This window comes from Anoplolepis gracilipes, chromosome 5 (assembly GCF_047496725.1).
Source record: "Anoplolepis gracilipes chromosome 5, ASM4749672v1, whole genome shotgun sequence".
In the NCBI taxonomy this organism is placed as follows: domain Eukaryota; kingdom Metazoa; phylum Arthropoda; class Insecta; order Hymenoptera; family Formicidae; genus Anoplolepis; species Anoplolepis gracilipes.
The window spans coordinates 12,570,790-12,587,565 of record NC_132974.1 but is presented as its reverse complement, the minus strand read 5'-3'; the positions used below and the strand labels follow the sequence as shown (position 1 = coordinate 12,587,565).

The 16,776-nt window shown below is 36.8% G+C and overlaps 2 protein-coding genes across 6 annotated transcripts in view; one reads left to right on the top strand and one right to left on the bottom strand.

Moving 5' to 3' along the window:
• Positions 1-16,776, top strand: part of LOC140666124 (uncharacterized) — a 147,298-nt gene that overhangs the window by 37,424 nt on the left and 93,098 nt on the right. The window lies entirely within an intron of this gene.
• The window catches only part of Pxb (putative Hedgehog signaling attenuator pxb), a 367,940-nt gene continuing 355,769 nt past the window's right edge, over positions 4,606-16,776 (bottom strand). For all 5 annotated transcript variants that reach the window (XM_072892946.1, XM_072892947.1, XM_072892944.1 and 2 more), the window contains 3 exons: positions 15,225-15,336; positions 10,945-11,301; positions 4,606-10,349 (listed from right to left, as the gene is read on the bottom strand). In XM_072892946.1, the coding sequence (XP_072749047.1) occupies positions 9,697-10,349; positions 10,945-11,301; positions 15,225-15,336 (1,122 nt within the window). In that variant the 3' untranslated portion in view covers positions 4,606-9,696. The remainder of the gene's footprint in view (positions 10,350-10,944; positions 11,302-15,224; positions 15,337-16,776) is intronic.

Here is a 16,776-nt window from a genome sequence, read left to right as displayed (position 1 = left end):
ATGACGTGCGCACGACGTAATGACGGCGATTTAAGAGCGTTCTCGCAATTACATGATTAAATCAGGCACATCCGGTACACGAGTTACAGCGGCACACACAATTGGGTGATAACACGTAAATTTGATATCGGATATTCGCGTACAAATGATCGTATATATATTCGTGCGTGGCGAGGGTATAATAATTTTGTAATAATAATCTGCGCGCTAGCAAGAATATCGGATTTATATTGATTGTTTTTTATTGGATCTGATATGTTATTGTGGATAGTCATTACCACATGAATAATCACCATCCACGATTAATTGGCTTCTATAATTAATTAAGGTCATGTGATTAACAATTCGTGTAAAACTTCTTTTATATACATGATTTAGCCATTTATCAAATATAAAAAAAAAGAGAAAATATTAAATTAAGATATTTACAACCGCAAATTTTTTTTTTCAACGATACTTGGTTTCTTTATCTTGCATTGACACATTGTTTTCATCGCAAATAATTAATAATACGTCATACTGGGTTTACGCTTTCGAAATGCATACGATTTGAATTTCGATCGCGACATCGATGTGAAATCGGCAGCTCTATTTTCAAGCTGAAACGTCACGGGGATGGAACGGAGCTTATCGATAAGGCAACGCGTTTCATTAGTAAGTAACATTCGTAATTAATTATTTGACATTCACCAATCGCGTATCTTAAATGCATTATTAGTGACTTGTAAAGATGAATATTTCGCGAGATTTATTCCATCCAAATGCATACATATATATATATATATATATATATATATATATATATATATATACAATATATATATAAAATCCATAAATCCCTCACATAAATAATGACAGTCGGAAACAATAACATATTTTCTAATACTTATATATTATTCATAAATATTCCGCGAATATTTACCTTTCTATGTATATTAACTCTATCATTATTCCGCGAAATAATAATCGCTGTGTATTATTAAAAACGCGAATGTAGATTATTTTTTATTTAAAGTGTGTGAAAAAATGCACGAAAGTGCATTTTAAGTGCAACAGGTGCGATGCATTGACACGGAATTGGCCGTGCGCTTTCTGAATTCTCTTCGTGACGTGATGCGAGATATTCGTCCATCCCGCGCTGATTTGCGAAGCGGCGCGCGTGCCGGACGGATCGTAGCTTCGCAAGCGCGTATAGTTTTCGTGTTTATTCCTTCGTCGTGTTGATAGACGCGCTGATAAAACACGCGTCGCATTCAATTAATATAATTGAGGAGGAGTAAAGTACGCGATTATTGTATTTAGTATACGATTGTGTTTCCTTAAATTATAATCGTGTGCGAATGTGGACCAACGGATGGAGGACCAACGAAAAAATTAAAAAAGAAGACAAATTCACAGGAGGGTCAACAACAAGTAGAGTGAGTAATGTATTTAATTTACGTAATTTATCATTTGTTATGAAGCATTAATCGAGCTTTCATCTCTAATGTTTTTACCTTCATCTTTTACAATTTTACATCAATGCGTGTTTAAAATAATATATAATATACAAATAAAAAATATTGTATATTACGCATTTTTAAATATATTTATTATTATATATGGATGTATCAGAGGACAAGGAGAAAAGTGTTTACTGATGACTTTTGAGATAATGTTTGAGCATACTTTTACGTATTATCAAAACTGAGATATAAAGATATTGGTAGGAAATAAATTGGTAACATATTTCTCGAGGCATTTTCGAATTTTCTGCTTAATTCATCATTATCTTCTCTTCTTTTCGTTTGTCTATTTAGTTGCAGCTGTAGTTTTCTAATATTTCTACAATTTTTTATGTATTTTTACCGTAATTAATAGCAACATGCTCTTTCAAACATATACACACTTTTATATCGTAATTCAAATGCTTAATGATATGTGAAATTGATATTATTAAATTTTCGAAATAAATATTTATCAATATCTGATTAATTTTAATTTTTGCGCATAAAAATTTAAAAACATTATTCACATAATATAATTATTATGTATGTACAAGATAAATATTACTCGCTTATATTTTTCTACATTTAATCTCTATTTAATTAATATTTATTTTTTAATATAAACAAAGTAGCATATTTTGCCATTTGATGAGTCTTTTGCACAATTTAATGAAATGCATAATCTCATATCTTTTCAATATCTGAAAAATATGAAAAATTATAATTGAAATTTTAAAAGCATAAAAGATTAATAATATACATATGTAATGATTGAATAAGATTTTTTTAAATATCCATATATATCATGGAAAATAAATTTTTCGAGGGAGGGCATACTATTTTTATTTGTTAAATAAAAAGGGTATTTTTAGTTGAAATAAGTAAGAAATTAATTCTGAATTCTCTAAAATATGAACTCTTCATGAATTCTTCGCAGTATGATCAGGTGAAAATAATGATAGACGTCGCAATGAAATCGAATAGTAAATCGTTTATTAGTACGAAGGTGTGTGATAGTGTCTCGAGATTGCCGTCTCGGCCGACATTTCGTGATTAACAATGCCGGGCCGCGGTGTTGTGATACCGTGACGTGAACGAGTGTGACAGAGCTTTTTCTTGTTCCTTAGCTGAGACGTAAAAGATAGATGTTAGAACTAGTTACCCTGTTCTGCGAGCTGGTGCTCCGCTCTTTCGTCGACGTCGATGATTCTGGTCGATCTTCCACGAGGATTCTCCTCTTCAGGATCATCCTCGTAGTCGATCGATCTTTGGTCCACCACGACAGTGAACTTGGGATGCTTACACATATGCGTATCAATGTAGATTAAATTATTCTAGTCCGAGTAAATTTCATCGATAGGGTCTCGCATTGATCAAGATCACTAGCATTAACCCTCGACTAGTGATTCGAATTGAATCGTTGATGAAGTTGGATCGGACTAGCAAAAATTTAATCTACTTCGGAACAAAACCAGATAAAACGTTTGCGTTCACAAATCGCACATTTATCGCTTTTAATATTATAATTCTCAATCTGTGACAACAGTCGTTATGTAATTGATTGTAATCAATAATAAATTTAATTTTTATTGCTTTAATGAAGATGACATTCAATACATCTATAAAAAATGAGAATTAAACAATCACATTTAACACTATTAATATGTACTGTTTAACTTGGAATCTACAAATAGGGACGAAAGACTTTTTATAGCCATATTTAGCGCTGAATGTAATTGTATAATTCTGCGTGTTTTATTTTTCCAAATTGAAGGTGATCTCGATACAAAACAGAACTCAATGCGAGATAGAATTCGGACAGCTACATTTAGCGTTAAATGCGCGCTTAAAACACAATTTAAAGCATCAATTTTGAGCATCCTCGGCGTGACGGAAGAGCGAAACGCCTGTGCGAGCTAACTTTCAAGAGATGCTACTTGTTACCTCCTCTCTAGGAGATATTCTAGTGCCTATGTTATTGTGTCCTTTGTTCTGCCTATAGCGCTAAAACCGCCGCTAAGAAATAGCGGTACCGAAGTATGGGACTGTTGAGAAGGGGCGGTGGCGGAAAGTGTGCCTCTCGTCCCCTTGGAACGCAATAATAAATAATAATAATAATAATAATAATAATAACTTCGCGACTCGTATACGCATTTGAAAGGTATAAGGAAACGTTCTCTCTACTTCTAACTTTCGTTCATACATTATCTTTTTTATTTCTCTTTTTTTCTTCGTTTCTTTTCTCTTTCTCTCTCTTTCTTCAATTCTCTCTCACTCATGATTCTGCTCTGCAAGAGCTCGCTTTCCTCGCGCACGTGGTACGGGGGAACAATAAAAAGTGTTGAGACGGTGAAAGAAAGACAACAATTTTACAAAAATAAAACGTTTCGGCGCGCTAAATGGTCCATGCACGATCCAGTAGTTTGTACTTTATATATAAATTTAATCAGATAAAATACATTTAATTTCATGCCTCAATAAATTTTCAAATAAATTATACATTGTTTTTAAAATTTGAATAAATTAGATTTTGCATAAATAGATAAGATTTTATCTTTCGGCCAACTTTGGGCGAATATTATTCCAAGAAATTCAATTCAAAATATTTTACATCAAATATTTTGCACACAAGTTTGTGCAAATTAAATGGATAACTAAATGAATCATCTATTATATTTAGTTTATTTTTTCAACACACGATACTTTTGGATCATTCATAGTTCATCTCGCGCACACTTCGCTCACTCGCTCACTACACTCGATACTCGATATTCGATATGCAACAATTAATCGCGGTTTTTGTAACAAAGATCCGCGTTCGATCGAGACTTTTTCTCGCTTAAATAAAAACAATAATAACTTAGATTTTCAGCGTACGTATCATACAAGCTATGCACAAAAATAAAATAAAACAACATCGCGAAACATTCAATTAACATGGACGTAATAAGATACAAAAGCGTGTAATTCTACTTCTCTCTTTCTCTCTCCCTTTCTCCCTCCCTCCCTTCCTCCCTCCCTCTCTCTCTCTCTCTCTCTCTCTCTCTCACTCTCTCTCTCTCTCTCTCTCTCTCTCTCTCTCTCTCTCTCTCTCTTTCCTTCTCTCTCTCTCTCTCTCTCTCTCTCTCTCTCTCTCCCTCTCTCTCTCTCGTTTTATGATTTTCCTTCGAATCTTTCTTGACCTCCGTATCGTTTTACATTTTCGCGTTATGCGCATTCTTTGATTGTATGCAGTGCTTCTTTTTGATGACTCTCATCATGATAAGTACATACTGTACATCATTCTTTCTCTTCGCTCTCGCGCTCTAGCCAATCATGCTTTCGAAATTATAACTTTATTTTATTCAGCTAGAATATACTTCCTGAGGAACAGTAAGAGCTGCCTTAGCTTAATTTCAGGAATTGAGCTAATTAGCCAATTAGAAATTTCGCTCCTGGCGTGCGTGAAAGTAATCTAAACATATTCGGAGGATTCCGAACAAACTTGCTATTTAGTTAGAAATTGTTTTAGTACAATTCATTATATATATATATAATTATATATATATATATATATATATATATATATATTTACAGTCTCTTAATTCATTAATTAAATAGTAAATTAAATAATATTTTACTGATAAGCTGTTCGTAGTCGCAAGAAAGTTGACAAAATAAAGAAATAATGCATTCTTTACTTAATTAAATCAGTACGGAATTATTCAACTATTTCATGCTTTCTTGATTAATTTAACTTGTCTACAAAATCTTCTGTAATTTGTTAAGAGCATAGACGCACGAAACATTGCAAGAAAATAATCAGCGATAAACTGATAATCCTTAAACTGATGAAGATAAAGCGCAGATACTTGCACAATTCAATTAAATAAAATTAAATTAAGATGTAATGATAAAATTTGGATTTGAAGGAGCGAGAATTCTACATTATTGCTATATTTAGAATAATTTAAGCGAATAATCGACAGCATGACTTTCCAGAGCGTCACATTAACGTAACTTTACTGGTAATGTTGCGCGATTAACAAATTTCTTTATTGTGCAATGTGAACTCGTGCAAATCGATTTTCTTATATAAAAACATAGGCGATTGCCTCACTTGATTTCGATTTACATGAGTAAATTTTTATTAGCATTTATGTGATATTATTTCTGGGGGTTGCACCACAGGGCCAGACAGTCTGATTAAAATATTTCCAATAATGTTTTTATTTTATAAAATAAAAATAAATAAAAATAAATGTAATTTTTTAATAATTTAGATTTTATTAAGTACACGTTTTTTTGATATCAAATTATTGATGAATAATTAATGAAAATACTGGAGATTTTAACTTGTATCATAAAGATTTTAATAAGTTATAATTTGGTGCAATGAAATTTTCTTAAAATTTTCTCAAGATTCAATCGTGTTTATTTAACTTTATAATGAAATTAAGTAGAAATTGCGATTTCATCGAATGACAATTATAAGTCTCGCTTTCGTAATTCTATTTTAAGTTTCGCAGTTTTTGTGTCTTGGACCGGCCCCGCTGTGTCGATCGCGCAAACTACCCTAATCTCTCCCGGCGCTTGTACATATAAAATTATATTTACAACAGAGTGATTATTATTTCTTTGTGTTGAGGTATTCGCGTCTAGGCGCGTCTAAAAAGAGAGCGTGCACTATTTCGAAGAGCGAGAGGAAGGCTCACAATACAATTCCCGTAAGGGATTTTCTTCTCACCTTCGTCCTGCTCGACTCGTCCTTCGATCCTTTCGCTCTGAAAAGGAGAAAAAGATATAATGAATTCTCCTCCTTTTCTTATCTTTGTTCGCGTTTGTCGTGATTGTGACGCGTGCGCCTGCCATTACAAATAATTTAAAAATTATATTTTTATCATATTTTTTTTATAATCTCTTTTTTCGTGTACGTGTGTGCCTCTCTTTCTTTGTCTTTACTTTTCTTATATATAGTTTTTTATGTATATATTAAATTTTATTTTTGTTTTCTCTCTCTCTCTCTCTCTCTCTCTCTCTCTCGTTCTTGCACGCACAACGCACGGGAAAAGATCTCGGTAACGATATATCGTTATAGTACAACTATACTACACACGGGTAGAACTTTTTCTCCCGGCTCTCTATTTACATGGCTCGCCGTTTACTTTCTTACACGTGCGGTATGTATAAGGTGATAGCGGTATTTATACGGTGTACTAACGTGCGCCTGTACATCCCTCGAACACTTTCTCTCTCACTCTCTTGTATCGCCTTGTTCTATTTCGCTATATATCGAAAATTGGAATAATTTTGCACCCCTGGCTTCTGTCACTTTGTTTCGTTGTATAAAAACTATCTATATCTCTACATATTTTATATAATTTTTTTTTAATATTTTTAAATATTTTTAAATCTAATGTCGACTAGTTTAGTGCACCATAATTTTATTAATTGTAAATATTTTATTCTTTACGTAAAACTATACATTCTGATGTGTAACAAACGAGAAAATATAAAATTATGTTACACAAAGTTATACGTAAAGATTGATATAATTTAATGGTCCAATGTTGTCAGAAATAATTGTACATCCAATCAATTGACATTTTTTTTCTACAGCGGGACAAAGTAACAGTACTGAGGAACAAGTTAATGCCGGCTTGCAACAATCAAAGCGTCCCGCGAATCCGTGCGACTACCGATCGAAAATCGTTGATATCAACGCTCGTATACATAATAATGCAACCGATCGCGATAATAGTATGTTTAATAATGCACGCAAGTAATTTGCGCCATTTGCACGCGGGCGTTTGTCCGCAATAAAGCCGGCGTGTGCTAAAATGGCGATTTGGAATAGAGTAGGACGTGCCATGATTTCGGTTCATGAATTTTCCATGACACGACTTCCATTACGTTATTAATCATAACAATGTTGACTTTGTCAACGAAGCTGATCGCGGCGATTGCTCCCACGAGAAAACGATTTGCGTTGCGAGAAAGAACTGTGTCGAACTGTGAAAAGAGGATTTTTATGGGCGCCAGTGATTTTTCATCTCAAAACAGATAACACAAAATGTATACGCGAATTAAGCTTTATCAAGAAGCTTTTTCGAGATGAAAAAGAGTGCCTTTACTTTCTTAAAGATAAAAATTTTCCTACAGTGTTTTCTCTCTGTCTGTCTGTCTCTTTACCCAGCATCCTATATACTTCCGCAATGCTTTTAGAAATTACAAAAATAAAAAGCTTGCACGCGGCGCCTGAAATCTGGCTATAAAAGAGCGAATACGTGTAATGGTGTACTAGTCGTATGTTAGTCATATGTGTAGCAACTATGATCTCTAACATCTTTCATGCACGTTGGAATATAAATAAGATTCGTTAAAAATTGTTTCTTATATATATTTTCACATCAACTTATTACGCTATACATTATACAATGTTTTTGTAAAAAAGAGGATTTTTCATTTAAAAATATGGAATTTGAATCAATTTATTATTTCTAGTTTGCTTGTGGCTGGATAGATTACTAATAATATATATCAGTTTGAAATTTGAAAGATTGAAAAAAGAATATATTAATTATTATTATTATTAAATCATCTGTATTCTGATACACTGATACTTATGAAATATTAAACTTCTTATTTAAAGCATTGTTTAGTACTGGACTTTGAATTAAAAATGTAGCTTATTTCCATATTGTATAATATTCATAATACATTGATTATATGTAAATGAAATTTGTTTTCTTTAAATTGAGTGTCTCCCATTCTCTCGCGTGAAAATATTAGAGAGCGTAATGTTTGTGCGGAAGTCTAATTTATTGCTCAGAGTCCAACGTGCATATATCGTTCTTTCTTTTCTAAAGAATTACAGTATTGTCCAAGGACTTGATGTTACTCCATCGCGTGCGTTTATTATTATCTCAAGAATTGTATTGGCGTGTGTATAAATGTCGCATAGATGAAACTTTTTAAGCTGATAGTGAAGAGTGATGATTATTATTAGTGGATTATAAACACGGCATAATCGCATAGTAACGTCTAATGTCGCCTATCGTGCGATCGGATTCCGAACGAGGGGCTCGGAAATCTAATTATAGGTTTCATCGTATCAAAGTTTGTATGAAACTTGACTTGGTAAACAGGCTCGGTCGTTTAGGATAGGACTGGCAGTGGATTAGTTAATTTGACCGCAAAATATCCATAATCGACATCAGTTTGATCCGCAATATATGCAATTCAATTTAAACAACTTTATACTTAGCTTAGAAATATAATAATATGTGAATTTTCCAATGTTACATCAGAGTTAAGGAAATAAAATTAAAATTATTTTCTCTCAGATTTTTAATTTAAAATATACTCTTAGAAAAAGTACAGTAATTTAAATTATAGTTCGATTTTTGAGATGCATCTTATATTTTGGATTTGCTAACTTTTGCGCGGTATTATTTTACTATATATCATCTATTAATACTATTTCAATTTATACATACTATTTAAAATGTCATTTATTTTAAAAATTAACATTACGTTTCAATACTAGGCGTGAGTGTCGATTTTGAATATTTCGGGCGTTTGTTTATTTACAAAATTGTTTGCGGATCGCTTGAAAGAGCAATAGGACTCGTCTAAAGTGACTTTGTTATTTATTCGGAATTCTTTGCGATTGGTAGTCGCACAATTTGCGGGCGACGACGAGGACGAGATCGACTCGTCCCGATTAACGCATTCTTTCTCTCTCTACGTATAAATTACAAACGATTAGACTAAAAAGGTAGAAGTAATTGTTAGCGTCCTTTGGTACCAGCCTGAGTCTCATTGGATTACAAATAAATTTGTTAGATAGTCTTGCAATAGTATCGGCTATATGTATAAATCACTAAGAGATCACTGCGTTCCTCTTGTCCTAATCTCGTCACTTGTTCGCGAATTTCCTTGTCGCTTCGACGATCGAATCAAGTTTGTATGCCACGATTATCGCGACTCGACCAGCCGTAGCAACGAGGATATCCTTATTGACTTTTAACCACGGACGTCGAAGTATCAAAATACAGCAGTTTAACACAGCCGAATCGGCGTCAGCCGCTCTCTTTATTAACGAACGTGTTCGTCAATTCATCATGGCTGGTGAACAGAAACGAGACCCCCTACAGTCTCTTCATCGTCTCTCTCGCTCTCTCTTTTCTCAACGAGAATATATTTCGAGAACACGATCGGTCTTCCATTAGGATATAATGTAGTCAGCGGAGTGGTGCGAGTGATGGGAGTTTCGGTGCTTGTCCCTGCGATGGTTCGTCCGGGAGTTACTACCGCGAGTGCCGCTGGTACCGGTGGTGCCGGAGGTGTGATGGCTATAGCCACTGTCGCTGCCAAAGCTGCTGTCAGGTTGACCCTGGTACAGTCTGCCAGCTGTGGTCACCTGATCACATGCCGCGTCCCGGTTCGAGTTAGTGGTGTAGTATACCGGCTGGCTGTACTTGTCGTCGCCGAAAAGACGGTCGGTCGGCTGCGAGTACGTATCCGAGTACTCGCCGCCCACCTGAGTGTAGAGCGGCGTCGTGACATCGGATTGACTCTGCAGGCCGTAATAATCGCCGCCGTATTGCTGCTGCTGTTGCTGCGACGACGACAGATACTTGTACTTGTCGCTGCCGGATGACTTGATGCTGCGGGACGAGCGATCCTTGCCGCTCCTGTTTTGGCTGGAGTAGCGATGCAACGGGCCCAGCACCGGTACACTCTCGTACGGGTTCTCCTCGAGTCGCGGGGCCTGTGCGGCCGGCAAAGGCGGCACGAAGTATGGTAACCTGTGCGCCACCGACGGGACGGACTGTTGACGTTGAGCGATGTTGTTGGCTGTTCGGGCACCGGCTACGCCTGGAAGCGGAAACTCGAATCAGTCTAAATTTGAAAACGCAATTAGCCATATAAGTATATTATGAAATTAGGTGATAGAAGTGAAAAATGGAAAATTGAGATTGTCAAGATTGATACTTGGAAATTAAGAGAGATAGCCGACCGAAGAGTCAATCTGAATTTATTGATAATTTGACACGAAGAAATAAAAATACAAGGTTTACGTAAATTACATGCATAGATTATATTGCAATAGATCTCGATAAATTTCAAGTCAGAGTATTCATGTAGAAATACAGTGAATAAGTGTAAATAGTAAAAAACACCAAACGGTAAAAAGTAAGTAGAAATATGATATTTGAAGAATTGAAGAAATTCGAAAAAAAGGAACGTTGAGAGTCTACAGAGTCTACGAGTCATTGGCCAATAATAGTAAATATCAATATCTTGAGGATGAGCAAATATCGTTGTTAGTTTAAGGCCTTGAAAATCTTTCGAACGATAGGTATTACTTTCGTCGAGAAACATTTCCAGACCTGTATATCTCTTTCTCTCTCCTTTTCTCTCAGGCACATCTCGTTGTTAAAATATCATTATGATTTAATTATCTGTTTACCCGCGACGCTAGGATAGAGTTGAAGTAGCGCGTCCAGCAGCATACCCTCGTGAAACTCGCCTACATCGTGATTTTTGTCCCGTCTGCGTCGGTCGAGACTCCTGGGGCTGCGGCCGCGTCGTTCGCGTGGTTGCCTGCCGCCAGCTGGACACGTGCCCCAAACAGGACCGCCGCTCGAGGTGAGCATCCTCGCCTCGGATGGCTCTCCCATCGACAGCTCATCCTCAGCGAACTCATCCTCGCTCACTGGTTTGGATGCGTTAGACGAACGGTGATGGTGACGATGATGATGATGATGATGATGTAGACGATTGCGGGCGTTCAGCTCGCTCTCCTCGTCCGTCTCCGGATGGTCCCCTGCGGGGAGTAGAAAGATTCGTTAGGATTTACTTAACGCTGCGATGATGGAGAAGGGGAAGAAGGCAATTAATCGCGAATAAAATCTGTCCGACAATCGGGCAGGATTAATTAGACGTTGAGAAACTAGAGTACTATTCTTCGCGGCAAACGCGATGAGAATTAATCAGCCGGGTAATTAGAATCTTCTTGAGGAGATAAATTATTTAGAAAAATGAGAAGACTACAGGACATGGGAATTATTCAATGTACGTTAACTCACGAAATTGATCAAGTGTGATTCCTTGGAAGGAATATCGAAAAGTTATTTAAATACGACGTATCGAATATGTATTATTAGAAACTTAATATATATATATATATATATATATATATATATATATATATTTTTATTAACACACACACACACACACACACACATATATATATATTTTTCTAAAAACATAAAAAGATAAAAGATAAAAATTTATTTTTATACGCCTTCTTTATTTTCCCTTATCAAAAAAAAGCATCTAGAATGATATGAAATTTTAAAAACATTTAATCAATTTCATAACTGTGAGAAACAAAAGTTAAATTCTTTAAAAAGCCGCCTCATATATTATATAATCTCATGCGGGCTGCAATATCATTCCACATTAGACGTCGACCGAAAAACAACTATGCTTATAATAGAATTATTTTCTTCAATTGTGTGGGAAGCGAAGGATTCGACATCGCTTGCGGCAACAAGCTGTCGGAGCGTAAGCTCGAATATCGTTAAAAAAAAAAAAAAAGAAAAAAAAAAAAAAAAAGTGTATCTTAAACGATTGGAGATTTTGCCGTTAAATCGTCGGAATAATCCACGGTCCATTTCGAGCGATATTTTCGGTGTAGCCGAGAGAGAATTCGGTTTCGCGTAGGAATTTCGCTCGTCGATTCGGCACCGGGAACGCGAACGCGAGCGGTCGTCTCGCTGTTCCGTTCCTCTGTTAATTGCCTCGCGTTATTCCGTCGAACACGAGCGTTCGGCCGCGATCGATACTAACGACACTGCGGGGCGTGTACGCGGGCTAAAAAAAAATTGGCGAATGTCGTACGAATAATCGTGGCGCGGCGTAAAAAAAAAGAAAAAAAAGGAGGGAGAGAGAATATACAGTCTGGAATATCGCGCGCGCAAGCTCGCGACCGAATCGGTTTCGCGAGAAATTGAACGGGCTGGTTTGATTAATTTTTATCTCGCGACGAAGAAGACGCGCGCAATCGGAAATAAAGCGGAGAAAAGGGACGTATCACGCGGAACTGTTCTCGAGTAGATTAGAGGATGTTATCGACTGACTCCACGCTTGGATATCAAGTCCCCACTTGGTTGGCCATTAAATCGCTCGAGATAGCCTGCGTCGATTTGGACGAGTGTCTTCTCGAAATATCCTCCGGTGTTGTCACCGCAGGAGAACCCGTTAGAGAGTCGATTCGGAGATATCCCGATTCTCAATTTCTATCATCGAATTTCCGAGTAAATAACGCGAATACGTTATTAGCCAACAACAGCTTGAACTCTGTTCCGATCAAATAAATTTATATAAATAAATCATACACAATAACCGTTTAATATATCTAAATTTTAAAATATGGGTCAACTCCGTGTATGAAATGTAACATAATTTTGTTTTCGTGATATAATTTTCGGGCTTTAAAACACAAGTTGCAAAATTATTTTTAAAAATATATAAGAATATATATATATATATATATATATATATATATATATATATAATTTTGTTTTTTAATTATTATATATAACTTTAAAAATTATTTCTCCAAGAATTATTCTGTCAAAAATAAAGAATTTCATTTGACACATTGGTTCAATTTAATCAATTCCATGAACGCACAGGTTATCCTCCTCGTCGACGTGATCGTCGAGCGAATCCGAACGATCCGTTGGATTCTCTAGCGTTTTTACAAGCCCGCGAGGGACAGGACCACCCCCTTCGAGATCGATGTTCTCCCTCGTCTCGAAACTGGAGAACGGCGACGCATACATAGCGTATATACACGCGCGGGTCGGGCTCGTGGTTACGACTAATGCACGCGGTGCAGCATGTATATTCGATTACCGGGTCCTCGTCAAACGTCGAAAGCCTCATCACCATACTAATTAGCCGTCCAACTAATGGGAAGTATAAGTCAGAGGTCGTGTCACGCTTATCTCCCTTCGGTAAAATACACGACGGCACAGAAGAGCGGAATCACTACGGAGAGAAAGAGAAGGCGACAGACAGAGAGAGAGAGAGAGAGAGAGAGGGAGAGAGATAAAGAGATAAAGAAGAAGAGACGAAATTATGGGAAACAGGCAAAAAGACGTAATATAAAACTGCGCTTATCAAAATTTTGTTTTGTTTCTACAATAGAAACAAGTTTAGATTCATTATACATATATTACAAGAAAGTTGAATTAGCTTTGCTGTTCATTATATAATCATGTTATGTATATCGCAGACTATGTGTTTTGCAGATTTAGGAATTTTATAGATTCCAAGATTACATAGATTTTTTAAACATATTTTTAATTGCTTTTATAAATTTTTAATGAATGCTTGTAGATTCTTGAGTGCATAAAAAATCTTCGCTCATACATAGATCCAAGTATAGATTTAATTCCACAAATGATAGAAATTTATATTATTCCTAAATTTTCCCTCACTGTGACTTTTTTATAATTTAAAAACATATCTCTGAATCGCGAGTCCGTGTTTTCACCCGCAACTATTCTCACTCATTTTTCGTTCAACAAAAATCTATCCTTTTATAATCTCATGAGATTCGTAGTGTCACATAAATCCTCTCTCTTTCTTTTTTGCACATTTTCAATACCGCAAACTCATTGAACTCTGCAGATCTTACATTCGTAAAGTGTACTTTTGCGACACGCAGATTTTCACTTGGAATGCCCTTAAAAAGTTCCATCGATTCTTTTTGCCCCGTAAATCTCCCATACCGTAGATCTTTCCGTAAATCGTGACACGCGCGAATCTGCCGGATTATTCTGATAAATGCAGTCTCGTAGTATCAGGACCAGGAAGGAGAAAGACGCATGAAAGAGGACAGGCGAGAGGAGGGAAGAGGGAGCAACGTAGAAGTCTCGCAAGCGCGCGTTAGTCGGCGGGATTCAACGCAGCCGTATATGTTAATCGTGTGTTAAGCCAACCAACAGACGGACACAGCGTGTTGAAAACTCTCGTATACTCGTGCCATACCTATGCGTTTCCCGCGGGCATGTTCGAGGATACTCCCTTGCGTCTTCAGAGGCAAGTCTCATCTAGAAGGAGAGTGCGTGATTTGCGTCTGCATGTGAACGTCGTTTTCAAACGCATCGTGAAGAAGACAAATGGGATATCTTGACAATCTCGCAGGAATTTTTTTATCTATCAATTTTCTCGACTGACCGAACAGACTGACGTATCTTAAGATTCGCGTAAAAGTACGCCACTTTATAATTAAGTTAATTTAAAAAAAATTTTTTTTTTTAATTAATTTATATTTTCACTCATTTTTCTTTCTATTTTGTCCAACTTTAGTCACATTATCTTGCTAAAAGATTATCAGTCGAAGAAATCTTAACTAAAGATATTATCTTGTCTCTTTCTTTTTCAATTTTTGACGTGAATACTCTGCAAAAATAATGTAGAAAAAAAAAAAAAAAAAAAAAAAAAAAAAAGGTTAAAAGAAGATTGCAAATTTTCAAATTCGCGTCTAATTGAAGTTTTTTTCTTTGAAATTGAATCTTGTAATGAAATATTTTTGACTCTTCCTTTTCTCTGTCGCTACATTGTTGTACTCGAGACTCTCCAGCGCAATGTTCTCCGTAAAAAGACCGCGGCACGTAAAAGGAGACGCTTGGGCGAAGCCGTCCAAAGTAAACATCGATTATCGGCACTTACCGTTGCTGAGCTCTTCGTAGACAGGATTATAGAGGTCCTGCGATGTGTAAGGATCAGGACCGGGGCTGCTGCAGACGAACACCCCTCTCCCACCCTCCTTGACGTCCAACATCTGCCGTGATAAGAAAAATGTCAGTTAGAAAAAGGGAAATAACAGGCGACGTAAAAAAAAAAAAAAAAAAAAAAAGAAAGAAGTGTATTTTTTTATAATATATATCGCATCGTTTAAATGGCGTATTTGCCAATTATTATTTATACTTACACACAATAATGTGGAAGACGAAAATAGATGTCGCAAATATTAGAAAGTGATCGATCAAGCATCGACAGTTTTTAGCCGTGCTTTAAAGTTATTAAAAATTGTGGAAATACGTCGTGCGGATTTTACGTTCGATAAGATCTCAATTCTACCGCGATATTATAAATTATGCGCCGTTTGAGGATTAAGACCGCCGCCATTTCCCTCGCTTTGCGAGGTTGAAGGGTAATTAGTCGCGAGTTGTGACTAAAAATAGGTCAGCTCGTTACAAACGAGCCCGGGTTTCGCGTTGTTTTACGAGGCTCTTTAGGAACGGCGACTTGTTTACGACAGCGCTGGAAAACAATTAGCGAATAAAGGAAAGGGATGCGGGAGGGTAGCGAGATTGCGAGAGGGGGAGGGAGTGAGACGGTAAGAAGAAACTCAGAAGCGAGGTGGCAAGACTGGCACGAGTTTCGAGAGCGAGAACCTTAACACTCTTTCGGCTTTGTGTTTTCCGACTGACGATTAACTCGTTCCTACCGCTCCCCTTTTTCTCCCCGATGAAAGCTCTCTCGAACTCTCACCCTTCTTATCTCGGAGATTTCAATCCCGGAAACGCTGACTCGGTCAACGGAAGCGAGGGTGTCAAAAGTTAATCCCTAAATTGGCAGGCAGTTTATACGTCACGACTGAATAATAAGAAACAATCTCGCCGCGAGATTCGCGACGATTAGTCTCGTTTCCGTTGGCACTCTTGTCAGATTGGACGATTAATTATCGCGTTCTCAATCAGTCGGCTTTAAATGAAATGTTCAATGTCTCGCGGAAGAAGATATCTGTACTCGTTAGGATCGAGTTGTCAGCCGGAATGCATTTTTCTTTTTATCGAGATGCGTTAAGTATCTTATTTTATAAAGGAAACACGTTGAAAGGATTAAAGAGATCGAAGAGGTTTTTCTCTTTTTGTCGCAGGACGCGAGGATCAATCGAAACGCTCGATTGGCAATAGAGGGAAGCGCGTATAACCGATACACGATATAATTGCGGACGCGGATGGTTTAATCCCTTCACCTCGAGTTAGAGCTCGTCCTCGCAACAGCTCGTGTGTCGTCGTAGCAAGCGGTTCCCTGTCTCCGTTACGGCCGTGTCCCGATGGTTTGCCAGGCGAATTTGCTACGGGCTTTGCTCTTCGATTCGACCGGAGTATCGCGTTAACGGACGCAAATGGCGCGTTGCGATCCCCAATCTATCTCGCTCTATCATTCTCACTCGTCGGGGATCCATAACGTTCTATGATCCCGCCGGGATACC